At 43.9% G+C, this 21,495-nt stretch overlaps 1 protein-coding gene across 1 annotated transcript in view; it reads left to right on the forward strand.

Moving 5' to 3' along the window:
* LOC309565875 (excitatory amino acid transporter 1-like) overlaps nucleotides 1–20,886 on the forward strand; it is a 62,017-nt gene extending 41,131 nt beyond the window's left edge. Inside the window, exons 7-9 of the mRNA XM_082270890.1 lie at nucleotides 815–1,009; nucleotides 12,127–12,261; nucleotides 20,504–20,886. Coding sequence (XP_082127016.1) covers nucleotides 815–1,009; nucleotides 12,127–12,261; nucleotides 20,504–20,702 — 529 coding nt within the window. The 3' untranslated portion in view covers nucleotides 20,703–20,886. The remainder of the gene's footprint in view (nucleotides 1–814; nucleotides 1,010–12,126; nucleotides 12,262–20,503) is intronic.
* Nucleotides 20,887–21,495: the final 609 nt, after the last annotated feature.

The following is a 21,495-nucleotide window of genomic DNA, read 5'->3' on the forward strand; positions in this document are numbered from 1 at the left end:
TTTTGTATCTCATGTTTTAGTGCCATGATTTTACATACACTCAAGAATATAGAGAGCTAGTCAGAGAATTAAGGGACCAGCTACTGGAATTGTCATCGCTCAAATATATTACAATAGGCGTACCTCTGCAACCTGTCTCCCGATGTTAAAGTTAGTGGAGGAAATTACTATTCCAAGTGATATGACACAACAATTCTAGAAAGCCGGAGGGCAAGACTTAATGTCTGCTTCGACAAAAGCCAATGTTGCATGTACTGTTTGGGCCTAGGAACCAAGAAGGGGCTTGACAGTGATTGATTTGATGGCTAACAAAGATATTTGCAGGCATCACAAGTTGCTGACCCTTCAGCACTGTTGTCATCTTAGAATTGTTTTAGGGTAAACCTGTCCTCATGAGAGAAATATGACAGTTGCGTTCCTGATCGCCTGAAAATGTTGGTTGCCAGGCTGATCTAATGCCTATAGTACTTTCTGTAGTAGTATAAAATACCAAGTGTGTAGTGTGACGCCTTAGTGTGCCCCAGAGGGACAGGTGCAGCATCCAGTCCTGCTGCCTGCAGCTAGACATGGGACAAATAGGGCCCACAGCAGTTGGCCCTATCCAACCACAGACTTTTGTGGACTTTGAAAGGCTACAGGCAGCAGGGCTGGAACATGCATTTGTCCCGCCTGGGTACACTAAAGTGCCAGGAGGGACTCATAACATTTAGATGGCCCTGTGTACACGGGGCCTAAGACAGTGGTCATTAAAATGATTGAGAGAAAAATAATTTTTTCTTCTTTTTTTTCTTTTTTGTTTTTTTTTTTTAATTAGCTCTGCTACTCTGCCCATCACTTTCAGATGTTTGGAGGAGAACAACGGTGTGGACAAGCGTGTCACTCGATTTGTGCTGCCAGTGGGAGCCACCATTAATATGGATGGTACAGCCCTGTATGAGGCACTAGCTGCTATATTTATTGCACAAGTAAATAATTACGAACTGAACCTTGGGCAGATAATCACAATCAGGTAATTATGGTGGAGTGTTTATATTATATATTCATATTACTGTAGCTATATTTTGTGTAAAATGTTCAGTGTTTAAACAGTTTTAGGCTGTCTCAACACTTCATATACAAAATGTGGTTCTCTAATGTGATTTATGCCTTTTTTCCTGGTGTTCTTTCTCAATCTTAATATGAGGAACAAGCAAAATGTCTAGTTGAGCTGTAATATTATTCTAGTCTATAGACGATGGTTTATTTCACAAATAATTTATTGAAATTTTTTTAAACCAGAATATACAAAACATGGGTGTACACTCATCGCAGATAATAGAGGGAGGAACAGGGGCGGCTCCAGGAAAATATTTTTGGGGTGTGCTGTACTGGTGCTGGAAGTACGAGTAGAAGTCCAAATGCAGCCTACCGCGCAGCTGTGGGTGGGTCCAAAATGTGGGCGTGACCAAACGTTTCCTTATAGTCTATGGCTTGTAGTGTGATACTTTTCTCCCTTTGTACAGACTAAATTAGAGCTCAGGTGAACTGAAGAGACTGTGTGAATAAAAAAAGCCAGAAATGATAACCAGCTTGTATCAAGTTCAGCGAAAACCCCCAGCACAGCAAAATAATTTACTCCCACCAATACACAATAATTAACCAATGGTAGGGCACAGTAAATAACCCGTAGCACCGTACAGTAATTATTCAGGACATGGTTCCAATACTTAACCCTCAGTACGGCACAGTAATTACCCTCAACATTGCACAATAATTAACCCCCAACATGATACAACAATTAACCACCAACATGGTACAGAAATAAACCCCAATGTAGCACAATAATTAACCCTCGGCATGTCACAATAATTAACCCCAAGCATGGCACAGTAATACACCCCCAGCGCAACACAATAATGAACTCCCAGCACAGCACAACACAATAACAAATCCCCCAGTATTGCACCATAACCCCCCAATATTGCACAATAATAAACCCCCAGCAGTATGCTATGCATAGAGTGATGGGTTGAGACATGTGCTACAGAGTGCAGGTTCAGGAGTGCGCTACATAAAGAGTGCAGTGTTTAGGAGTGTGCTACGCACAGACTGCAGTGTTCAGGAGTGTGCTACGTACAATTAAACCCCAACAATGATTAACCCCCAGCATGGCACAGTAATAAACCCCCAGCCCAACACAATACCAAATCCCCCAGTACGACAAAATAACCTCTAGCACTACCTCTAGCACTACATATTAACCCCCCAATATTGCACAATAATAAACCCCCAGCAGTATGCTATGCATAGAGTGATGGGTTGATATGTGTGCTACAGAGTGCAGGTTCAGGAGTGTGCTACGTACATAGTGCAGTTTTCAGGAGTGCGCTACATACAGAGTGCAGTGTTCAGAAGTGTGCTACGTACAGAGGGCATGGTTCAGGAGTGCGCTATGTACAGAATGCATGGTTCAGGAGTGCGCTACGTACAGAGTGCATGGTTCAGGAGTGCGCTACGTACAGAGTGCACGGTTCAGGAGTGCATCACGTGCAGAGTGCAGAGTTCAGGAATGCGTCACATACAGGGTGCATGGTTCAGGAGTGCACTACGTACAGAGTGCATGGTTCAGGAGTGCGCTACGTACAGAGTGCACGGTTCAGGAGTGCGTCACGTGCAGAGTGCAGAGTTCAGGAATGCGTCACGTACAGGGTGCATGGTTCAGGAGTGCACTATGTACAGAGTGCAGGGTTCAGGAGTGTGCTCTGCATAAAGCGAAGGGTTGAGGAGTGTGCTATGTACAAAGTACAGAGTTCAGGAGTGCGCTTCATACATAGTGCATGGTTCAGGAGTGTGCTACGTACAATTAATCCCCAACATGGTACAGTAATAAACCCCAATGTTGCACAATGATTAACCCCCCCAGCATGGCACAGTAATAAACCCATAGCACAATACAATAATAAACTGACAGCACAACACAATACCAAATCCCCCAGTATGACACAATCACCTCTAGCACTACACAAAAACCCCCCAACATTGCACAATAATAAACCTCCATCAGTATTCTATGCATGGAGTGATGGGTTGAGGTGTGCTACAGAGTGCAAGTTCAGGAGTGCACTACGTACAGAGTGCAGTGTTCTGGTGTGCGCTACTTACAGAGTGCAGTATTCAGGAGTGTGCTACATACAGAGTTCATGGTTCAGGAGTGCGCTACGTACAGAGTGCATGGTTCAGGAGTGCGCTACGCACAGAGTGCATTGTTTAGGAGTGCGCTACGCACAGAGCGCAGAGTTTAGGAGTGTGCCACGTACAGAGTGCAGAGTTCAGGAGTGTGCCATGTACAGAGTGCATGGTTCAGGAGTGTGATCTGCATAAAGTGAATGATTGAGGAGTGTGCTATGTACAGGGCGCAGAGTTCAGGAGTGCGCTACCTACAGAGTGCAGGGTTCAGGAGTGCACAGGAATGTACAGAGTGCAGAGTTGCCAGTTGGCTGATTCTCTTGAACAGATTGCATTTGGTGGAGGTACTGACCAATAAAATCAGTATGGGGCATACTTTACACTAACGAGAGGAAGGAGAGAGAGAGAGTACAGAGGGAAAATTCACGTTACTTTTATTGATATTCAGAGTTCTTGCAGACAGGTCGCTGGGCCTGTTCAGTGTCAATGCAGCTGAATTTCCTCCATCCAGGCTGTCCAGGTGCAGTGTACAGCCTGCCAAAGACATGAATGGCTGTACACCACTGTACTCATGTTAATGATAACACCACTGTCAGTGACAGACAGGGTTACCAACCATGAGAACATTCATGGACAGTTGGTAAAATCCATGATTTTTACATCTGACTGTGAATGTCTGTTACAAACATTCTCGAATAGATGTAAAAATCACGGATTTTACAAACTGTCCATGATTTTACTGACATTTGGCAATCTGAATGGGCTCAGGCAGTCAGTGTGCAAGTTCCTGGGCTTGTTTTTACAGTGTGAGAAAGAGAGGGTTAGCAGAATGACAGCAGAGGACAAAATCCTTTTTTTCAATCTATTAATCTTGTATTGTGACACCAGCAATGTTTATGTTAAAGTTGTTCTACAGGTTTAAAGTGTTTTTTTTTACCTTATTAGGTTCAATACCTTCTGGGTGCAGCCCCCCCCCCCTTATACTTACCTGAGCCCTATCTCAATCCAGCAATGTGCACGAGAGAAGCAGCTTTACCAGGTTTCTCCCACCTCATTGGCTCACACAGCAGCAGGAGCCAAGCTGCTGCCAAGCACAGCCATTGAGCAAATGAGGAGTGGGAGCGGGGCTGAGCTTCACTCTGTGTGTAAATGGACACACAGAGCACAGCTCGGGAGCAAGCCTGCTCGAGTGCCCCTATAGCAAGAGGCTTGCTGTTATGGGAGACAGGGGGGAGGGCTCAGAAGTAGAGTCAGTCAGGAGGGAGCAAAGGACTGAAGGCAGTTGTAGGGTCAGCAGCGACAGTAGGTCCACAACGTCAATTGGCAGGTCTGTGCGGGAAAACCTCAGACCAAACAGGAATAAACATAACCGCCAATCACGTTTAACTTCTGTAAAACTAAAAGGGGTATATGCTATTGCCAGGAGCCTAGCTAATAAAATGGATGAATTGGAAATGTTAGTACATGAGGATGACATAGACCTTGTGGGAATAACAGAGACTTGGTTCGACCCCTCACATGACTGGCTGGCCAATATCCAAGGGTATTCGGTGTACCGGAAGGACAAGGTAGAAAAAAGAGGGGGAGGGGTATGTCTCTATGTCAAAAACAATGTAAAGGTGATAGAGAGGAGTGACATTACGTATGGGATGAGCATGGATTTAGAATCTGTGTGGGTAGAACTCCATAGGGAAGGAGAAAAGGGAAAAGTAATTGTGGGGGTTTGCTGTAGGCCACATAAACAAGGGGAGGAGGTAGAGCTTGAATTTTTAGCACTAATGGGTAAAGTGGCAAAATTGGGATCAGTCATCATATTGGGGGACTTCAATTATCCCGACATTGACTGGGATGAGGGGACTGCACACTCACAGAAGGCCCGTCTATTCACGGAAACCATACAGGATAATTACATAATATGTCACAGTTGATGGATTCTCCGACTAGAGAAAACGCAGTCCTGGATCTATTGATAACTAATGACCCAGACCTAATCTCGGCGGTAGGAGTCCAGGACTACCTGAGCTCTAGCGATCACAGGATGATCACATTTAGTATAAATAACAATATAACAAGGCAAGTGGGGAACATAAGAACCCTAAACTTCAGAAGGGCAAACTTTCAAAAATTGTACTCAATGATGGAAAGGGTAAACTGGGACCAAACCCTGGGAGCACTGACCACAGAGGAAAAATGGGAATGCTTTAGGAACATTAAGCAAATGCATCTTGCAGTGCATTCCTATGGGAAATAAATTTAGAAGAGACCAAGCCAAACCTGGCTGGCTAAACCGTAGGGTTAAAAAATTTATTAGGGGAAAAAAATTGTCCTTCAAGAAATATAAAGCAGAGGGCACAGTATCGGCTTTCGAGCAATACAAGGAGGCAAATAAGAAAAGTAAACACAAAATCAGGATGGCTAAAATCAACTTTGAGAGACAAATAGCGGAGGATTTGTAAAAAAAACCCAAAGAAATTCTTTAAATATATCAACAGCAAAAAAACTAGGGCAGAGCATATTGCACACATAATTAACGATGATGGAAGGATGGTTACAGAGGACACTGAAAAAGCAACCGTGCTGAATGCTTTTTTCTCATCAGTCTTTACACAGGAAACGGAGGGGTACACTGACCATGCCTGTATGGTTAGTAGTAATACACAGGACTTGCCGCTATGGCTAACAGAGGGTGAAATCAGGGAAAGGCTGGATAAACTTAACACAAATCACCAGGCCCGGATGGCGTACATCCGAGAGTACTCAAGGAACTCAGTAAGGTTATATCTAGACCACTGTTCCTGATCTTTGCGGACAGTATTAGGACAGGAGATGTACCAGGGGATTGGAGGAAGGCTAACGTGACTCCGATATTCAAAAAGGGCCAGAGGCATATCCCGGGAAATTATAGGCCTGTCAGTTTGACATCAATAGTATGTAAACTTCTGGAGGGGATGATAAGGGACTATATCGTAGAGTTTGCTAAAGACAACAGCATCATCAGCAGTAATCAGCACGGGTTTACAAATGGGCGTTCTTGTCAAACCAATCTCTTAACATTCTACGAGGAGGTGAGCTGTGAGCTAGATAGGGGCAGACCAGTAGATGTGGTGTACTTGGATTTCGCTATGGCGTTTGATACAGTTCCCCACAAGCGCTTAATTTATAAAATAAGGTCTGCAGGTATCGACAGCAGGGTTTGCTCTTGGATACGGAACTGGCTAAAAGGGCGTGTCCAAAGGGTGGTAATAAACAGCGCATACTCAGACTGGTCTGAGGTAGTAAGCGGGGTGCCCCAGGGCTCAGTCCTAGGACCAACCTTGTTCAATTTATTCATAAACAGCATTGAGGACGGGATCAGTACACGTTAGGAGGGGAACCCTTGGGGGAATCAAAAATGGAGTAGGATCTGGGAGTCTTGGTTGATGATAGATTAGGCAACAGCATGCAATGTCAAGCGGCAGCTGCCAAAGCCAGCAGAATATTAGCATGCATAAAGAAAGGGATGTATTCCAGAGATAAGACTATAATCCTTCCACTTTATAAAACTCTGGTCCGACCGCATCTGGAGTATTCTGTCCAGTTCTGGTCGCCAGTCCTCAGGAGGGATGTGTTGGAGCTGGAGAGAGTCCAGAGAAGGGCAACTAAACTGATTAGGGGATTGGAGGACCTTAACTATGAAGAGCGGCTCGATCGATTTATTCTCCCTGGAGAAGAGACGCCTGAGGGGGGACATGATAGCAATTTATAAATATCTCAATGGGGATCTCAGCTTAGAAAAAAAGCTGTTCATTCGAAGGGATTGCATGAGGACAAGAGGGCATACAATGCGATTAGAGGAGAAGCGTTTTAACCTCAGGCAACGTGGGGGGTTCTTTACTGTTAGGGCTACAAGATTGTGGAATTCTCTACCACAAGAGGTGGTTTCTGCGGGAAGTATGGTGGCTTTCAAAAGACTTAGACTTACATCTCAAGGATCAGGACATTAAGGGCTATGTGAGATGATAACAGCCACACAGACCTACACAGGTTGAACTGGATGGACTATTGTCTTTATTCAACCTCACCTACTATGTAACTACAGTTGTGTTAAAAATTATTCAACCCCCCAATGCTGTAAAGGATTTAGGGAATTTAGTGTACATTTGTAATTGTATTCAGAATGAAATCCTACAAGGACTTTTTAAAGAACCATATGCAACTAAAATGACATCAATTGGCTTTGTAATACAGTAGTAAATGTTTCTTTTGTGAATTCTTCATTGACACAATTATTTAACCCCGTAAAGACTACCACTCTGAAGAACAGAAGTTCATTGAAGTGTTTTCAATCAGGTATTGAAAACACCTGTGGATGTCAGGGAGCAGCAATAAAGCCTAATAAGCACCAATTAGGCAGCTTTAAAATGACTGTGATACTCAGCTCCTTCTAGACATTTACTGGTGTGGTTACAAACATGGTGAAGTCAAGAGAATGGTCCAGGAAGACAAGAGAAGAGGTTATTACTCTTCACAGGAAGGGCAATGGCTATAAGAAGATTGCAAAGATGTTAAACATACCAAGAGACACCATAGGAAGCATCATTCGCAAATTCAAGGCAAAGGGCACTGTTGAAACGCTACCTGGTCGTGGCAGAAAGAAGATGCTGACTTAGACTGCTGTGCGCTACCTGAAGCGTAGAGTGGAGAAAAGTCCCCGTGTGACTGCTGAGGAACTGAGAAAAGATTTGTCAGATGTGGGTACTGAAGTTTCTGCTCAGACAATACGGCGCACACTGCGTAATGAAGGCCTCCATGTCAGAACTCCCAGGCACACCCCCTTGCTGTCTCCAAAGAATAAGAAGAGTCGACTGCAGTATGCCAAAAGTCATGTGGACAAACCACAGAAGTTTTCTGTGGACTGATGAAACAAAATTAGAACTGTTTGGGCCCATGGATCAACGCTATGTTTGGAGGAGGAAGAACAAGGCCTATGAAGAAAAGAACACCTTGCCTACTGTGAAGCATGGCGGGGGGTCAATCATGCTTTGGGGCTGTTTTGCTTCTGCAGGTACAGGGAAGCTTCAGCGTGTGCAAGGTACCATGAATTCTCTTCAGTACCAGGAGATATTGGATGACAATGTGATGCAGTCCGTCACAAAACTGAGGCTTGTGAGACATTGGACCTTTCAACAGGACAATGATCCCAAGCATACCTCCAAGTCCACTAGAGCAGTGGTCCTCAACCCTGGCCTACAGGGCCCACTAACAGGCCAGGTTTTAGGTATTACCTTGGGGAGATGCAGACTAGAGTACTGCAATCACTGAGCAGCAAATGATATCACCTGGGATGCATTTCAGTTATCTTGCAGACCTGGCCTGTTAGTGGGCCCTGTAGGCCAGGGTTGAGGACCACTGCACTAGAGCATGGTTGCAGATTAAAGGCTGGAACATTTTGGAGTGGCCATCACAGTCACCAGACTTAAATCCGACTGAGAACCTCTGGTGGGACTTAAAGAAAGCAGTTGCAGTGCACAAGCCTAAGAATGTGACTGAACTGGAGGCTTTTGCCCATGACGAATGGGCAAAGATACCCGTAGATCGCTGCAAGACACTTGTGTCAAGCTATGCTTCACGTTTAAAAGCTGTTATAACTGTAAAAGGATGTTGTACTAAGTACTAAGATTGAATGTCACTTGGGGGTTGAATATGAATGTCACTTGGGGGTTGAATAAAACTGATAATGATGTGAGCACAGAAAAGACATTTGTGGTTATTTCATTATAAATGTTATGTTATATTTGTCTGACCTACACGTGCCTCTTTGATTTAATTGTAAGCAGGATGACTGAATGATCAAAATCAATGTCAAACTGGCCAAAACAATCAATTTCAGTGGGGGTTGAATAATTTTGAACACAACTGTATGTAACTATGTAACTATGGATCCAGGGCCACCGACAGGGGACCCAAAAATAAGAGGATTTGCTCAGAGCAAGTAAGTATAACATGTTTTTTATTTAAAAAAAAATATACATGTATGTATGTATGTATGTATGTATATATATATATATATATATATATATATATATATATATATATATATATATATATCCTTCAGAATCGCTTTATAGATTAAGCAAGCAGAGGAAGAGATAAATGGATTGACAGAACACAGACTTTCTGCATTCTCTTTTTCCTGTCAAATGCCCTGTAAAAAAATTGACTTCTGCAGAAAGGAATGCAAGAAGTCTGTCTTTTGTCTGTCTCACTGAGCATCTTTACCAAAAGCCTTGCTGGTGATGCAATGCAGCATGAATGGATTGAGAAAATGATCTTGTCATCTGGTGCTGTTCTGCCAACCTTCCGTTTCCCACCCTGTATAGCCTGCTCTCTGCCTACTGGCAAAAGCTACATGTGTCCCTCTTTAGACCATATAGAGATAAAACACAACTTACATGGATCATTGCAGGGGCTTAAAAATCACTCTGTCTCTTGAAGCTAATCCCCCAGACTGTGTCCTCACCTCTCTCCAGTCTGATCCTGCTGCTGGCACCTCTGCCTGTAGAGCTTAGAAGTCAAAAAAGGCAGGCTGGGGAAGGGGATGGGTACAGTGCCCTTTCCCATTGGTTGAGGAGGCAGCAGAGAGTAGGAGCAGCTGCAGGCTCTGCATGACACTGTATGTGTAACAGACTTTCATGGTCTTTGTATCAATCTGCCCCTGCCGGGACTAACTACCAGCTTTTGTGGCCAGAAATAACTGAGAATATTTACTTTTCTCAGCCAATCATACTGGTCGCTGAGCATGCCGGGAGAAGGTATTTATTTGGAGGAAGTCAGGTGGTCTTGGTCCTTTCCACCTAGACAGCAGGGTGGGTGTGTGAAGAACAGCTGCTGCTGGGTAGGCCTAAAGCCGGATGCTCAGCCATGTGCTCAAGGCATTGCAAGGGAGAGCCTGCTCACTACCTGGAGGCAATACTGAGAAGGATGGAGTTCTGAGGAAGTACCAGAGGTGACTCTTCATGAGCCGGAGACTATGAAGGGGCTGGGAAAATTTCCAAAGAGAAATCATCCAAAAGAATTTCGTAAGATGCTGGAAGTTGAATATCGTTGCTATAGGAGACGGCTTATGCTACAAAGTACAGATTGCTGGTTCCAGCTTAAGGGATCTTTTTCTGTACTGCTGTCTAACTTTTCTACACTTTTGTCTAAGGAGTCTGCCGATCTGCAAGTCTGCTGCTGTTTTTGACTAAGGGGGTCCTGTGTCCTACCCCTCTCTCCCTTATTTTTCCTGTTTTAAGAAATAAATCTCTCTTTGTTTAAGCAAAAAAAGTGACTGGTGCCCATCTTTGTACCTTGTACACCATCCACCATGCCTTGTAACCTGCACCCTGAGGAGGAATGTCAGCCCTCCCTGTCTCTGGGGGGTCATCACCAGCAGAGTTGTATAAAGTACTCGAAACCCATACTTGAGTAAAAGTACAAGTGCTCGATCAAAAAGTGACTTGAGTAGAAGTACTAAAGTATTCAACATTTTTTGTACTTAAGTATTGCAAGTAGTTTTTTTAAAAATGTTGCTACTCAAGTACTGAAAGTAAAAGTACCAGTAGTTTTAAAAAAAAATTGCTACTCAAGTACTGAAAGTAAAAGTACAAGTACTGTGTTATGTAGTTATTAAAGAAAGAAGTCAAAAGCTTAAACATATTGTTTTTTATTATTTCAAATGCTGCTTTTATTTATGCATACAGTAGAATTTATTTCCGTATGCGCTGATAATACACATGTTTTGAGCTTCATTAAACCTGCCATCTACTGTTCTGGCAGTGGTAACTATGCAGCACAAAAAAAAAATATCGGAGTAGAAGTATTGAAATCATCGAAAAAAATGTAGTGAAGTAAAAGTGGAAGTAGGAGAAATAAATTCTACTCTAGGAAAGTACAGATACCGCCTTTCGGTACTTAAGTACAGTAGTGAAGTAGTTCTACTTAGTTACTATACATCTCTGATCACCAGGCCCCTGGAGGTTGGGGGGGGGCTACAATTGCATCCACGAACACCAGTGTTCGGGGTTATTATTGCTTTCACTGACTCCAATGTTGGGGGTTGTACCTTCTGACACCGGTGCTGGGGGTTATTATTACATCCACTGACATCAATGTTGGGGTCAATTATTGCGTAACTGACACCAAGTCTATGGGTTATTGTACTCCAACTTCTTCAGTGTGCATTGCAATATGCCCCCAAAAATGCAGCTGTACTAAAATTTCAGGGTGTTGAGGTGCAAAAATGTGCTGCCATTGTGTGGCCTTCTGGAAGTTTTGAGGGGGCCCACACTTGAGGCCCTCTTTAATTTACCATTTGAATACTACTTACATAGACCCTATTAAAAATATTTATAGCTTGTAATAGGGCCAGATTTAGTTGCTCATTATATACACATTTTGGACTTCCTATTTAATATTACAGTGATTGTGATGAACTGGAAGCACAATGAGGGGAATTTACTAAAACTGGAGCAGACAGAATCTGGAACAGCTGTGCGTGGTAACTGATCTGATTCTATGTTCGGTTTGTTAAAGTGGAACTAACCCCCCCCCCCTATCCTTTACAGCAAAGATTGCTGCCATCTTAGCCTCTGTTTGATCTTCAGTTGCCATTGTGCTGCACATGTGATCAGTTATGACACCAGCCATTTGATGGCTTGACAGCTCGATTGGGAGCACTAACATGAGACCGTTATCATGCACAGAATGCCTTGAATAAAACGGTTCTACAAAACAGGTAAATTGATGGGTTCAGGTCTGCTTTTTAAAAAAAAAAAAAGTATTGCCGAAAAAATAGGCCTTACTCATAATACACGATTGTTCCCCTGTTAAATCAGAAATTGGTTAAAGGGACAGAGTACTTTTTACGCTTACAAAATATTATAGATGATTGTCTTTATAGTCTGTGATTCATCTGATATTCTGTTATTTTTCTCCTCCCAGCATTACAGCTACTGCTGCCAGCATAGGAGCAGCGGGTATCCCTCAGGCTGGCCTGGTTACCATGGTTATTGTATTGACATCGGTGGGACTTCCCACAGAGGATATATCACTCATTATCGCTGTCGACTGGTTCCTGTAAGTGTCTTATCAGTGGGGTGACATTATACGGGATTGTTAACTAGCTTGGTACCTGAAACTATTAGGCAGAAGAGATAAAACTTCTTAGTCTGCTGATAATTGTTTTGGTAACACAACAAAATCACTGATAAAGAGGAATCAACAAATTTTTTACTATTTCACATTGGCACAGTAAAACCCTCATAATCTGGTATGAAACCTTTTTGTCTGTCTGCCTTGCATAAACAATCTGCTCCCTCCTTTTGCTACCACCATGATTGCTAGTTAAGGTGTCCACATGGTTTTTGTTATGGTACACTTTGCCCCTAAATGTGTCCAAATAGAAGACTTCTTCTAATGTTGTAGTGATCAGAGCTTTCTATTCACTAGAAGGTTATCAAGAAATTACTTCTAATTCCTAATTCCTACTTTGGGCTTTTACTGGCACTGCAATGCATTGAGGTGCATTTATGCACATTTACATGAGTTTGCGTGCGTTTCTGTGCGTTTGTGGTATGGAAAAATGCAGCTTGCTGTACTTTTTTATTTTTCACAGCACTGTACTGTAACGGTGTGAACTATGCCCCTAGGATTACCTGGATTTTGTAGAGGGGGGAGAGAGATTGGCGCAATCAGACTGTGCGGGTTACTGCGATAGTCTATAATATGGGCAGATGGTGAAGTACAGTCAGATTGCTTGAACACTTTGATGGCTGCAGGCTTGTAGAGGGTGAAGCAACCCTGTGTAAATCCGAGAGAGAGAGGGCCAAGCGCCGATCTAAGTGTAGCACAGCAGGTATTTTATTGACACACAAGTAAAATGTTACTCACAAGGGGTGCATAAAAGCAGGCATCTTAAAAGCAGTAGGGGGGGATCTCAGAAGTCACATCCAGGGTGGAATGTCCGGTCAGGCGGTAGCGATGTTGTTGTGGAGGACCGCCGGTGGCCTCATGTGCGAGGCAGGGGACGTGCCGATCCTCAGTGATGGTGATGCAGCGTGGGTCCGCCGGTCGGATGGTTGTGACGTCACTTCCTGAGACACCAGGGGAATCAAACGGCAATGCGTTGCGGAGCTCCGCTCCTTCTTCAGGCCGTACAGTACTGTCTCGGGAAGTGACGTCACAGCCATCCGATCGGCGGACCCACGCTGCATCACCATCACTGAGGATCGGCACGTCCCCCGCCTCACACATGAGGCCACCGGCTGTCCTCCACAACAACAGCACTACCGCCTGACCGGACATTCCACCCTAGATGTGACTTCGGAGACCCCCCTACTGCTTTTAAGATGCCTGCTTTTATGCACCCCTTGTGAGTAACATTTTACTTGTGTGTCAATAAAATACCTGCTGTGCTACACTTAGATCGGCGCTTGGCCCTCTCTCTCTCTTACCTGGATTTTGGGCTGTCTTTGCAGGTGGAATGTAGTCAAAAATGCACTCAACTGCATCTGGTGTAAATGGGCCCTCGTTTCTTAAGACGGTGTCTTCTGTTGCCTGGACACCCTTAACACCCAGAAAAATATGACATGCAAACCTCATCTTTTGCATCAATGGCTACACTGGCTCTCCCTCCTGCCTCCAAGTCAGTTTGAAACTGAAATGATCTACTCCTACTAGACTCCAAAGTTTCATGCATGCATTGGGTATCTTCCAAATCCCAGGTGTCCTTGCCTTGGCTCAATCTCAGGGCTCTATAAAAACCACACTGCTGTCCCTAAGCCCTCGTTCACATTAGAGGCATGTTTGAAATTGTGCGAGTTTAGCTGAACGCGTACAAATTCAAACCCGCATTTCATTGTAAGTTCGGGAGCGATTTGAAAGACATCTGTGCAGGTTAATGCACAGATGTCTATTGAAATCGCCCCCGAAGTCGCCAAGAGTGCGGGAACTACTTTAAAAAATCGGTGCGGCGCCGTAAAATCAGCATCGCACCAATTCGGATAGTGCCGTTGCCGGCAATAGGTTGCGATTTGACGTATGTCAAATTGTCCCAATGTGAACAGGGGCTAAAACCCATTTCTTTGCTGCAGTAAACTACAATTAGATTGTTTTTATGCTCTGAGCTATGCATTCCACGTAATAAGGGGAACCTAGTATTGTATCCACAATACTAGGATTGTAGTAAGTACATCAGCACGCCCAGGGATTCACAAGGGAAAAAAAGCCACATGTAGCAAGCTTTTAAAGGACAGCGCTGTGCTTAACCCCCTATCCCTTGCCCTGGGAGATCTTCAGAGCAGCCGGGTGGGTTGCTAGACAAGCAGCCAGGAGGGGCAGTAGTACCTGCAAGCTTTGGAGCTGGGAGCAGTTCTACAAGAGGAGAGAAGATACTCGTACATGCAGTTTTGCAACATTGTGTGCTATTTTCCAAAGGGGAATAAGAGCTCCTAGTCTGTAAAGGACTTTGCCACTGATTCAAGAGTTTCTAGCAAGTAGAGCAGCCCAGGATCATTTCTGTGTACATAGGAAGAAAGGTGTCCTCATCTGTTGTTCTTCAATGCAAGTTGGACATCCCATAATCCCTATACCCTATCCAAGTTATTTTCCCCAATAAAAAAAACAAAAATAAGCCTATGGACTGATTTCTTGTGAACCAGTAACTAGTGGCTCCTCCCGGAATAGCGCTACGTTATTATTAAACCATGGGCTACATGCAGCTACCCTCAGGTGATTCGATACTGGCAAAAGTTTTTTGCTAGTGCCTGGTCCTCTTCCCTCTACTGAGAGAAGCTTACTGCTCTCCTATGGAGGTTTTCTCTTAAAATTTTCCTTCCATCACAATTCCTGGCTGCACCTAAGCCACTGCTGCTAATTTCTGCAGGTTTTGGATTTATTGACTCCTTAGCTGTGGGCACTCTAATGTTGACAAAATGAGAAAAACAGCCACACACCACAACGGAGCTTAAATTAAGCAAATTGTTGTTTATTGACGCATGTCCAGGCACAAGGTACAAAAAGGAAAATGTAGACGTGTTTCACATGGACACAGCATGCTTGTTCAAAAGGCACGCTAATGTTGCTTTGGGCCCTGTCCTGTCCACTGTGTGCAGTAATAAAGTGCTCCTCTAAAAAATGATTCTGCCATGTCACTACACACTTTAACGGGTATATTTGCATTAGGAGAAATGTGCTGAGCCTACTTCCCCTCAACCAGTCCATTGTACCTTTGTTATCTCACTCTCAGTAACAGAATGGGGACCCGATGAACACATAGCACAGACCTCTTGTGTGCTCTCACTTAACACTTTCCTTCCTGTACCTCATGACCAGGCCATAGATCATCGTAACGCTGGATTGGATCCGGCTGCTGTTGGATACCAACCGCTAGGGAGCCAGAACATCAACTCCCTTGCTACTGGAGGACCTGTCACTTTACCAGGTACCACACCTAACAACTGGTTGCTTTGAGTCTTGAACTTATGCTTGGTTACTATCAGCAACTGCACTCCTTCTCTTGTTGAAGTGTTACTTCATATGCTATAGTGCTTTACAGACCCAGGTTCTTTGGAATACGCTAGAACCAACATGCACCCCTTTGAATAACTTCAGACAAGGCTCATAACTGTTAATATAACTTTACTGAGCATGCTGCAGCATATAGCTCAATATGAACAATGTCCTGTCTCTAATCCTAGCTAAAATAACGTAGTTGCCCAGGCATACCCCTGTGAGGTGAGAGCCCATTATGGCATTGGCCATAGCTTGGATATCTTCTACAATTCCCTGTGCCTCAGGCAGCACTTCAGTTCACTGATACCTGCTTCGGCAGCTGGCAGCCTCCGACCTTACCTGAGCCTCCTTTTTCTTTAGCACAGATGGACTGGCTAGGACCAAAACTCCAGAAATTGAGCTAAAACACTTAACCCTTTCCCCAGCTTGGGCTGGCTGCTGCCTAACTAAACTGTGTACATTTTCAATATATGCCTACATGCATCTGCAGTGCTAAGTGCCTGACAGGAGCCCTTTAAACATGGGTGTCAGCACTTCACTAAAGGGGAGCACAATTTGCAACTTTCCGGCCAGTAGTCACTGCCTGGTACCATTTTGACTTTAGGGACAAAGCTTAAAGGTGCTACTGCCCCTGAGCAGCCTTCCTCTAGGGCACTCTACTGCACCTGCATGGCTACAGGGTCAAACACCTTACTGCATCTTTATGGTCTCAGTCTGTTTACTGACCCTGAACACTTGGCTTCTTCCTCTGATGGGCTTGCATTCCACATGGCAAAATCAGCTCCCGGTTCTTGCATCTTAGCATCGCACAATGATCTAGCTTTGCCTACATGGGTTTGCAGCAGCTTTCAGTGCCTAGCATGAAAGGCCTTTCCATCTCTCTCAACAGCTGCAGAGATTGTAAGTAGCCTTCTGGGGACACCTTTTGCAAATAGCAGATCCCAAGGGAACAGGGTCAGATGGCTTTCCAAGCTCAGACTCAGCATGTGGTTCTACAGGGGGCTGCAGCCTATCTCCACAGGACTCCACTAGCTGGTAGAATAGCCAGTCTTCTCACCCCAAGGTCTCCTGCATGGGGGTTCTACAATTACCCAAACCTGCGAAGATCTTTTTGGTACACTTACTTTTAGTTTCTGTCCAGTATGGTATCTTGCTTTACCTTCTTTTTGCTCAGCAATATCCTGTTGAGAAGAGTTTCATTTATAAATGAATGTTCCATGTTGTGGACCCACCGTTTCTTGTCTTAAAAAGATGCTTATTGTTCTTGTAGAGCATAATTCTGCATTCAAGGACCCAGTGGATAAAAGATTAGAGGCCCTCTTAAAGGCCCTTTTATGTGTGGCAGGACCCACCATGCAACCTGCAGTTGCTTTCATAGTAGTTTGCCTTGTTGTCTGGACCGAATGCATGGTCCAAGACCCTGGCTCTATCCTTACAGATTCTTCAATACACCAACAACTTGAGCATTTACATGTGGCCTTAAGCTACTGTGTGAACAACATAGTGTATAAGCTTTGCCAGATCTCCAGGATGAGCCTATTCTCTGTCCATATACAGAGGTTTTTTGGCTCAAATTCTGGTCAGCTATATTATCATGCAAGAAATGCCTAGAACATCCGCCCTTTAAGAAGAATGCATATTTGATCCCTCCTTAAAAAAGTACATCAAAAAGTTCACTGGGGGCAAGAGTACTCTCCTCCCCCAAAAATGATGACCCTTGAGGTTAGGAAAACTTCCTTTCGTCCCTCTCAGGCCTCCAAGTCAAGGAAAAAATCTGAAACAAACTTTCATCAGAAGACATGGTCCTCCATGCTAGCCAAGTCTGGCTCCAAGCTCTCTTCCAATGAAGGGACACCCTTGCCTCAGGAACATCTATCCGCAACCATGTCTTTTTGGTCCCTGGAAATCCCAAATGTCTGAGACCAAAGTGTAATTTCCAAGGACCACAAACTGGAGTTTCAGACTCTGCTTCCTCCTTGTTTTATGTTCTCACATTTGCCACTGTCCCCATGAAGATGGGTGGATCTTCTTATTGCTGTCAGGAGCTCCTTTTACAGGAAGTCCTTGCCCCAGTCCTGAGGAAGGAATGCTTTTAAGGTTTCTACTCGAACCTGTTCACAGTTTCCAAGCAAAACGGAAGAGCTCAGTCCATTCTGGATCTTAAAACTCTCAACTTGTTCCTACAGGTTAAAAATGTCTGCAAATAATCAGCTAGTTGTGGCATTGCCTCCCTTCAGCCAATGCCCTTTAGGCAGTGCACACTATGCAGAGCTTTGGTTGGATACTGAAACTTGTCATTGTTGGAACAAGCTCACCATTTAGAGTACCCAGGCCCGATACTGGATCCTACCCAGGAACAAACTTCTGTCCCTCTACTCTCATGCCTGGGCCCTTTTGTTCCATGTTCATGTCTGCATGAGGGTCTTAGGCTCAATGGCATCCTCCCCCAAGACAGGATGTAACCCAGGGTCACTTCATGTAATTGCAACTCAACATTTTGGCAGCATGAGACAAACAGATTTGGTCCTTGGACCACCCCCTGGATCTGTTTTAGAGTAGTTTCCTTTCACACACTAAACTGGAATCAACCTTGTAGTTAAAAGGGTGCTGTTACAGTACCCAACTGGTCATGGTACACAAAATGGATAAGATATGTCACCAGCACAGCAACAAGCTTGTTTCAAAGTGCAAAGCGCTTTATCCTTGTATGATTACATAGAATACCAATGTTTCAGGACTGGGCAGGTCTATAAATAATTTGGGTTTCAGTTAAAGTAGCCTTGTAAAGAGTATTTTTTTTTCATATTCATCCAGGGAAGATAAAAAAAAAACAACCTAGGATGCAGATTTTGGGGTCAACACTGAGTGAGCCCCCCCCCCATCGCATTGAGGGTCATAATAATCTCAGACCAGTATCTTTTGAGTTTTGGGCAGCAGCACAGGAGATGCATAAGGTTTCCCTGACATTGATTCCTTTTACAGCAACAAGAATTAAGGTGTAGAACTATGCTATGGAGGAAATCTGAAGTTTGGTATGCCTTATGTATTATAAATAATTGTGTAAGCCCAGTGGCTTATCATCCATAGGTGCAAGGTGTTCCCTGCACACGGGCGCCAGGGGAGGGGGGCACTGTGCTCTGACCCACACTGCATCCATGAATGATCCATCCCTGGTTGGTACACTGGCTGGCAATCGGGGGTGATCAGTGCAGCGGTAGGGGCAGTTGCAAGCACCGATTTCCCTGTACTGCTTTCAATTAGGCAGCTAAAAGCCACTTCTCCTCTCCTTCCTGCGACTTTCAGTTACTTAATTGAAAGCCATACATGGAGATTGGTGTTTGTAACTGCCCCTTCACCACTGCACTGATCACCCCTGACTGTCCCCCTCTGTGGTTCTCTGGCTCCCCTCATCTCCCCGCAGCGCTGCCGATTTCCCTTCTCTCCTCTCCCGTTGGTTGCTGCAGGGGATCTGTCAGGATGGAGAGCTAAGGAAGGGATCGGTATATATGTCATTTATCGACCCCTTCCTTTTCTGAATGATCAGAGCTAGTGATCGCTGACTCTGTCCATTCATGACTGAAGCATCGTAAACTGAGATATACTGTCTCCATTAATTCCATTAATTCCATGTCTTCATTAATTTTCAGTGCAGCTGAGACTGCAGAGAAATGGACTGGGGAATCCCCATCCTCAGTCCCTTTCTCTGCCTCAAAGGAGAGAAACTGTTTAGACCCTGATATCTTACCAAAGCCCCCAACAGGGCTGATTGGGAAAAAAAAAATGAATTGTAATAAAATAATTCAATCGTAAAAAAAAAAAAAAAAAATAATATAAAATAAAATAAAACAACTGAGACCAGACCATCACCATTTTTCTTTTTTTCTTAATGCCTAGGGCCCACTTTTGATCTTGCACACGGGCCCACTGGTTTCATGATACGCCTCTGTGTAAGCCTGTGCAAGGGAGAAAGTGAGGAGGATACCGCCCACAGGATCTCTTCCCAAATGTCAATAGGGATAGGTCCCATTCTCATTTTTGCTTACAAGGGGCAGGAAATTTCATAAAATCTCAATAGGAGTTGTGCATAGATCTTGGAAATAAGCCCTTTGGAATCCAATGTCCTAACCATTTTATCAAGCAATAGAGGATTATCTGTAATAAAGTTGTCAAGGGTGCCATTTTGAGCTGAGGTTCCAAAGGTAGGCTATTAAGGATTCTTGAATGTATTTGTATGTTGTAGAGATCCAGTTTGACATAACAAAATAAGTACGTGCAATTATACACCGATCAGCCATAACATTATGATCACTGACTGGTGAAGTGAAAAACGCGCTATGTAGCAACAGACTGGTCAGGGTGTCCACAAACAAAAAGCACCTACAATGGGCATGTAAGCATTCCGAGGTGGACCATGAAGCAATGGAAGAAGGTGGCCTGGTCTGACAAATCACATTGTTTGTGGATGTGGCTGGCCGGGTGCGTGTGCATTGCTTACCTAAGAGGCAGTATGTGTAGACGGCAAGCCGATGGAGACAGGGTGATGCTATTGATGGTTTGGTGCCAGATACTACAGTATACTTTTAGGGGGTCTAGTCCATGCTTTGATGGGTCAGGGCTGTTTTGGCAGCAAAAGGAGGACCTTTTCAGTATTAGGTGGGTGGTCATATTATGGCTAATCATTGTATACTCTAATGGATGAAAAACATTTATTAAAAAAGTGGGATCCGTGGTTCATGCTAGAAAAAGGTAACATTTAATTTGGTGTGTACACTGTACTTCCATAAGTCTTACTTCTTTTGTTTTCTAGGGATCGCCTCCGCACAACCACCAATGTCTTAGGAGATTCTTTAGGAGCTGGCATTATTGAACATCTTTCTAGGCATGAGCTGCAAAAACAAGATGCTGAGCTAGGAAACACTGTTCTAGAGGAGAGTGAAAAGTCCTACCAACTTATCTGCACAGAGAATGACATCCAAAAACACCCCAATAGTGAAACATGCATGTGAATGTCACAATTCTGACCATCCTGTCATTTCCATCCTTCATATGTGAACTGGACTTACCTCTATTTGTAATTCTTAGTTTCCATGAACACCTTTGGACCTTTGGAGAATGCCTTCATTAATATTCTGAAAATGCCACAGGACACATCAATGTATGAGTGGATGCGGGGATCAAGAGGACAGTCAATTTGTACTTTTTGCCCCGCTGTATCATAACTGATAAAATCTAGGCTCAGGGTTTTGGAGCTGGGAACATTAATTGTGGAAGTTTGATCAAAAATAGATGCTTATATCAAGGTACTATTGAAAGCCATAATTAATTGCACTTGAAGATCTTCAAGTTCTGATAGCTGTAGAGAACATTCAATGTTAATAACTGTTCCTCTGGACAGAAGTTGTTTATGCCATCCCTTTCCTTCATGTTCGTAAGATATAGCCATCTCTGTATAATTTTTTCTAAATGAACAAAGGAATACCAGTCATTGCTAATTCCTGCCATTGAATGTACTATAGCGGTCAGGTGCGTTTGGGGTCCGAAAAGGTTTTATTCTTATGGAGGTGGTTTATTTCCTAGGACAGAAGAAAAGCACTTTCCCCTCATTGAACCAGATACTTTTTCTTGTGACTTCTGGTATGAACTGATCAGTCAGCCAAGCTCTCGGTAAGGTAGTGATAGAACGAGATCCTGTTATACTTGACCTAAACCGATATCCCCTGTTTTTGTTACATAAGCTAAATCACATAAAAATATATGGGTGAAGTAGAGGAAACTAAATAAATTCCTGGAGCTGTAGAG

The sequence above is a fragment of the Pelophylax lessonae genome (assembly GCF_965119305.1).
Source record: "Pelophylax lessonae genome assembly, chromosome: 1".
Lineage (NCBI taxonomy): Eukaryota > Metazoa > Chordata > Amphibia > Anura > Ranidae > Pelophylax > Pelophylax lessonae.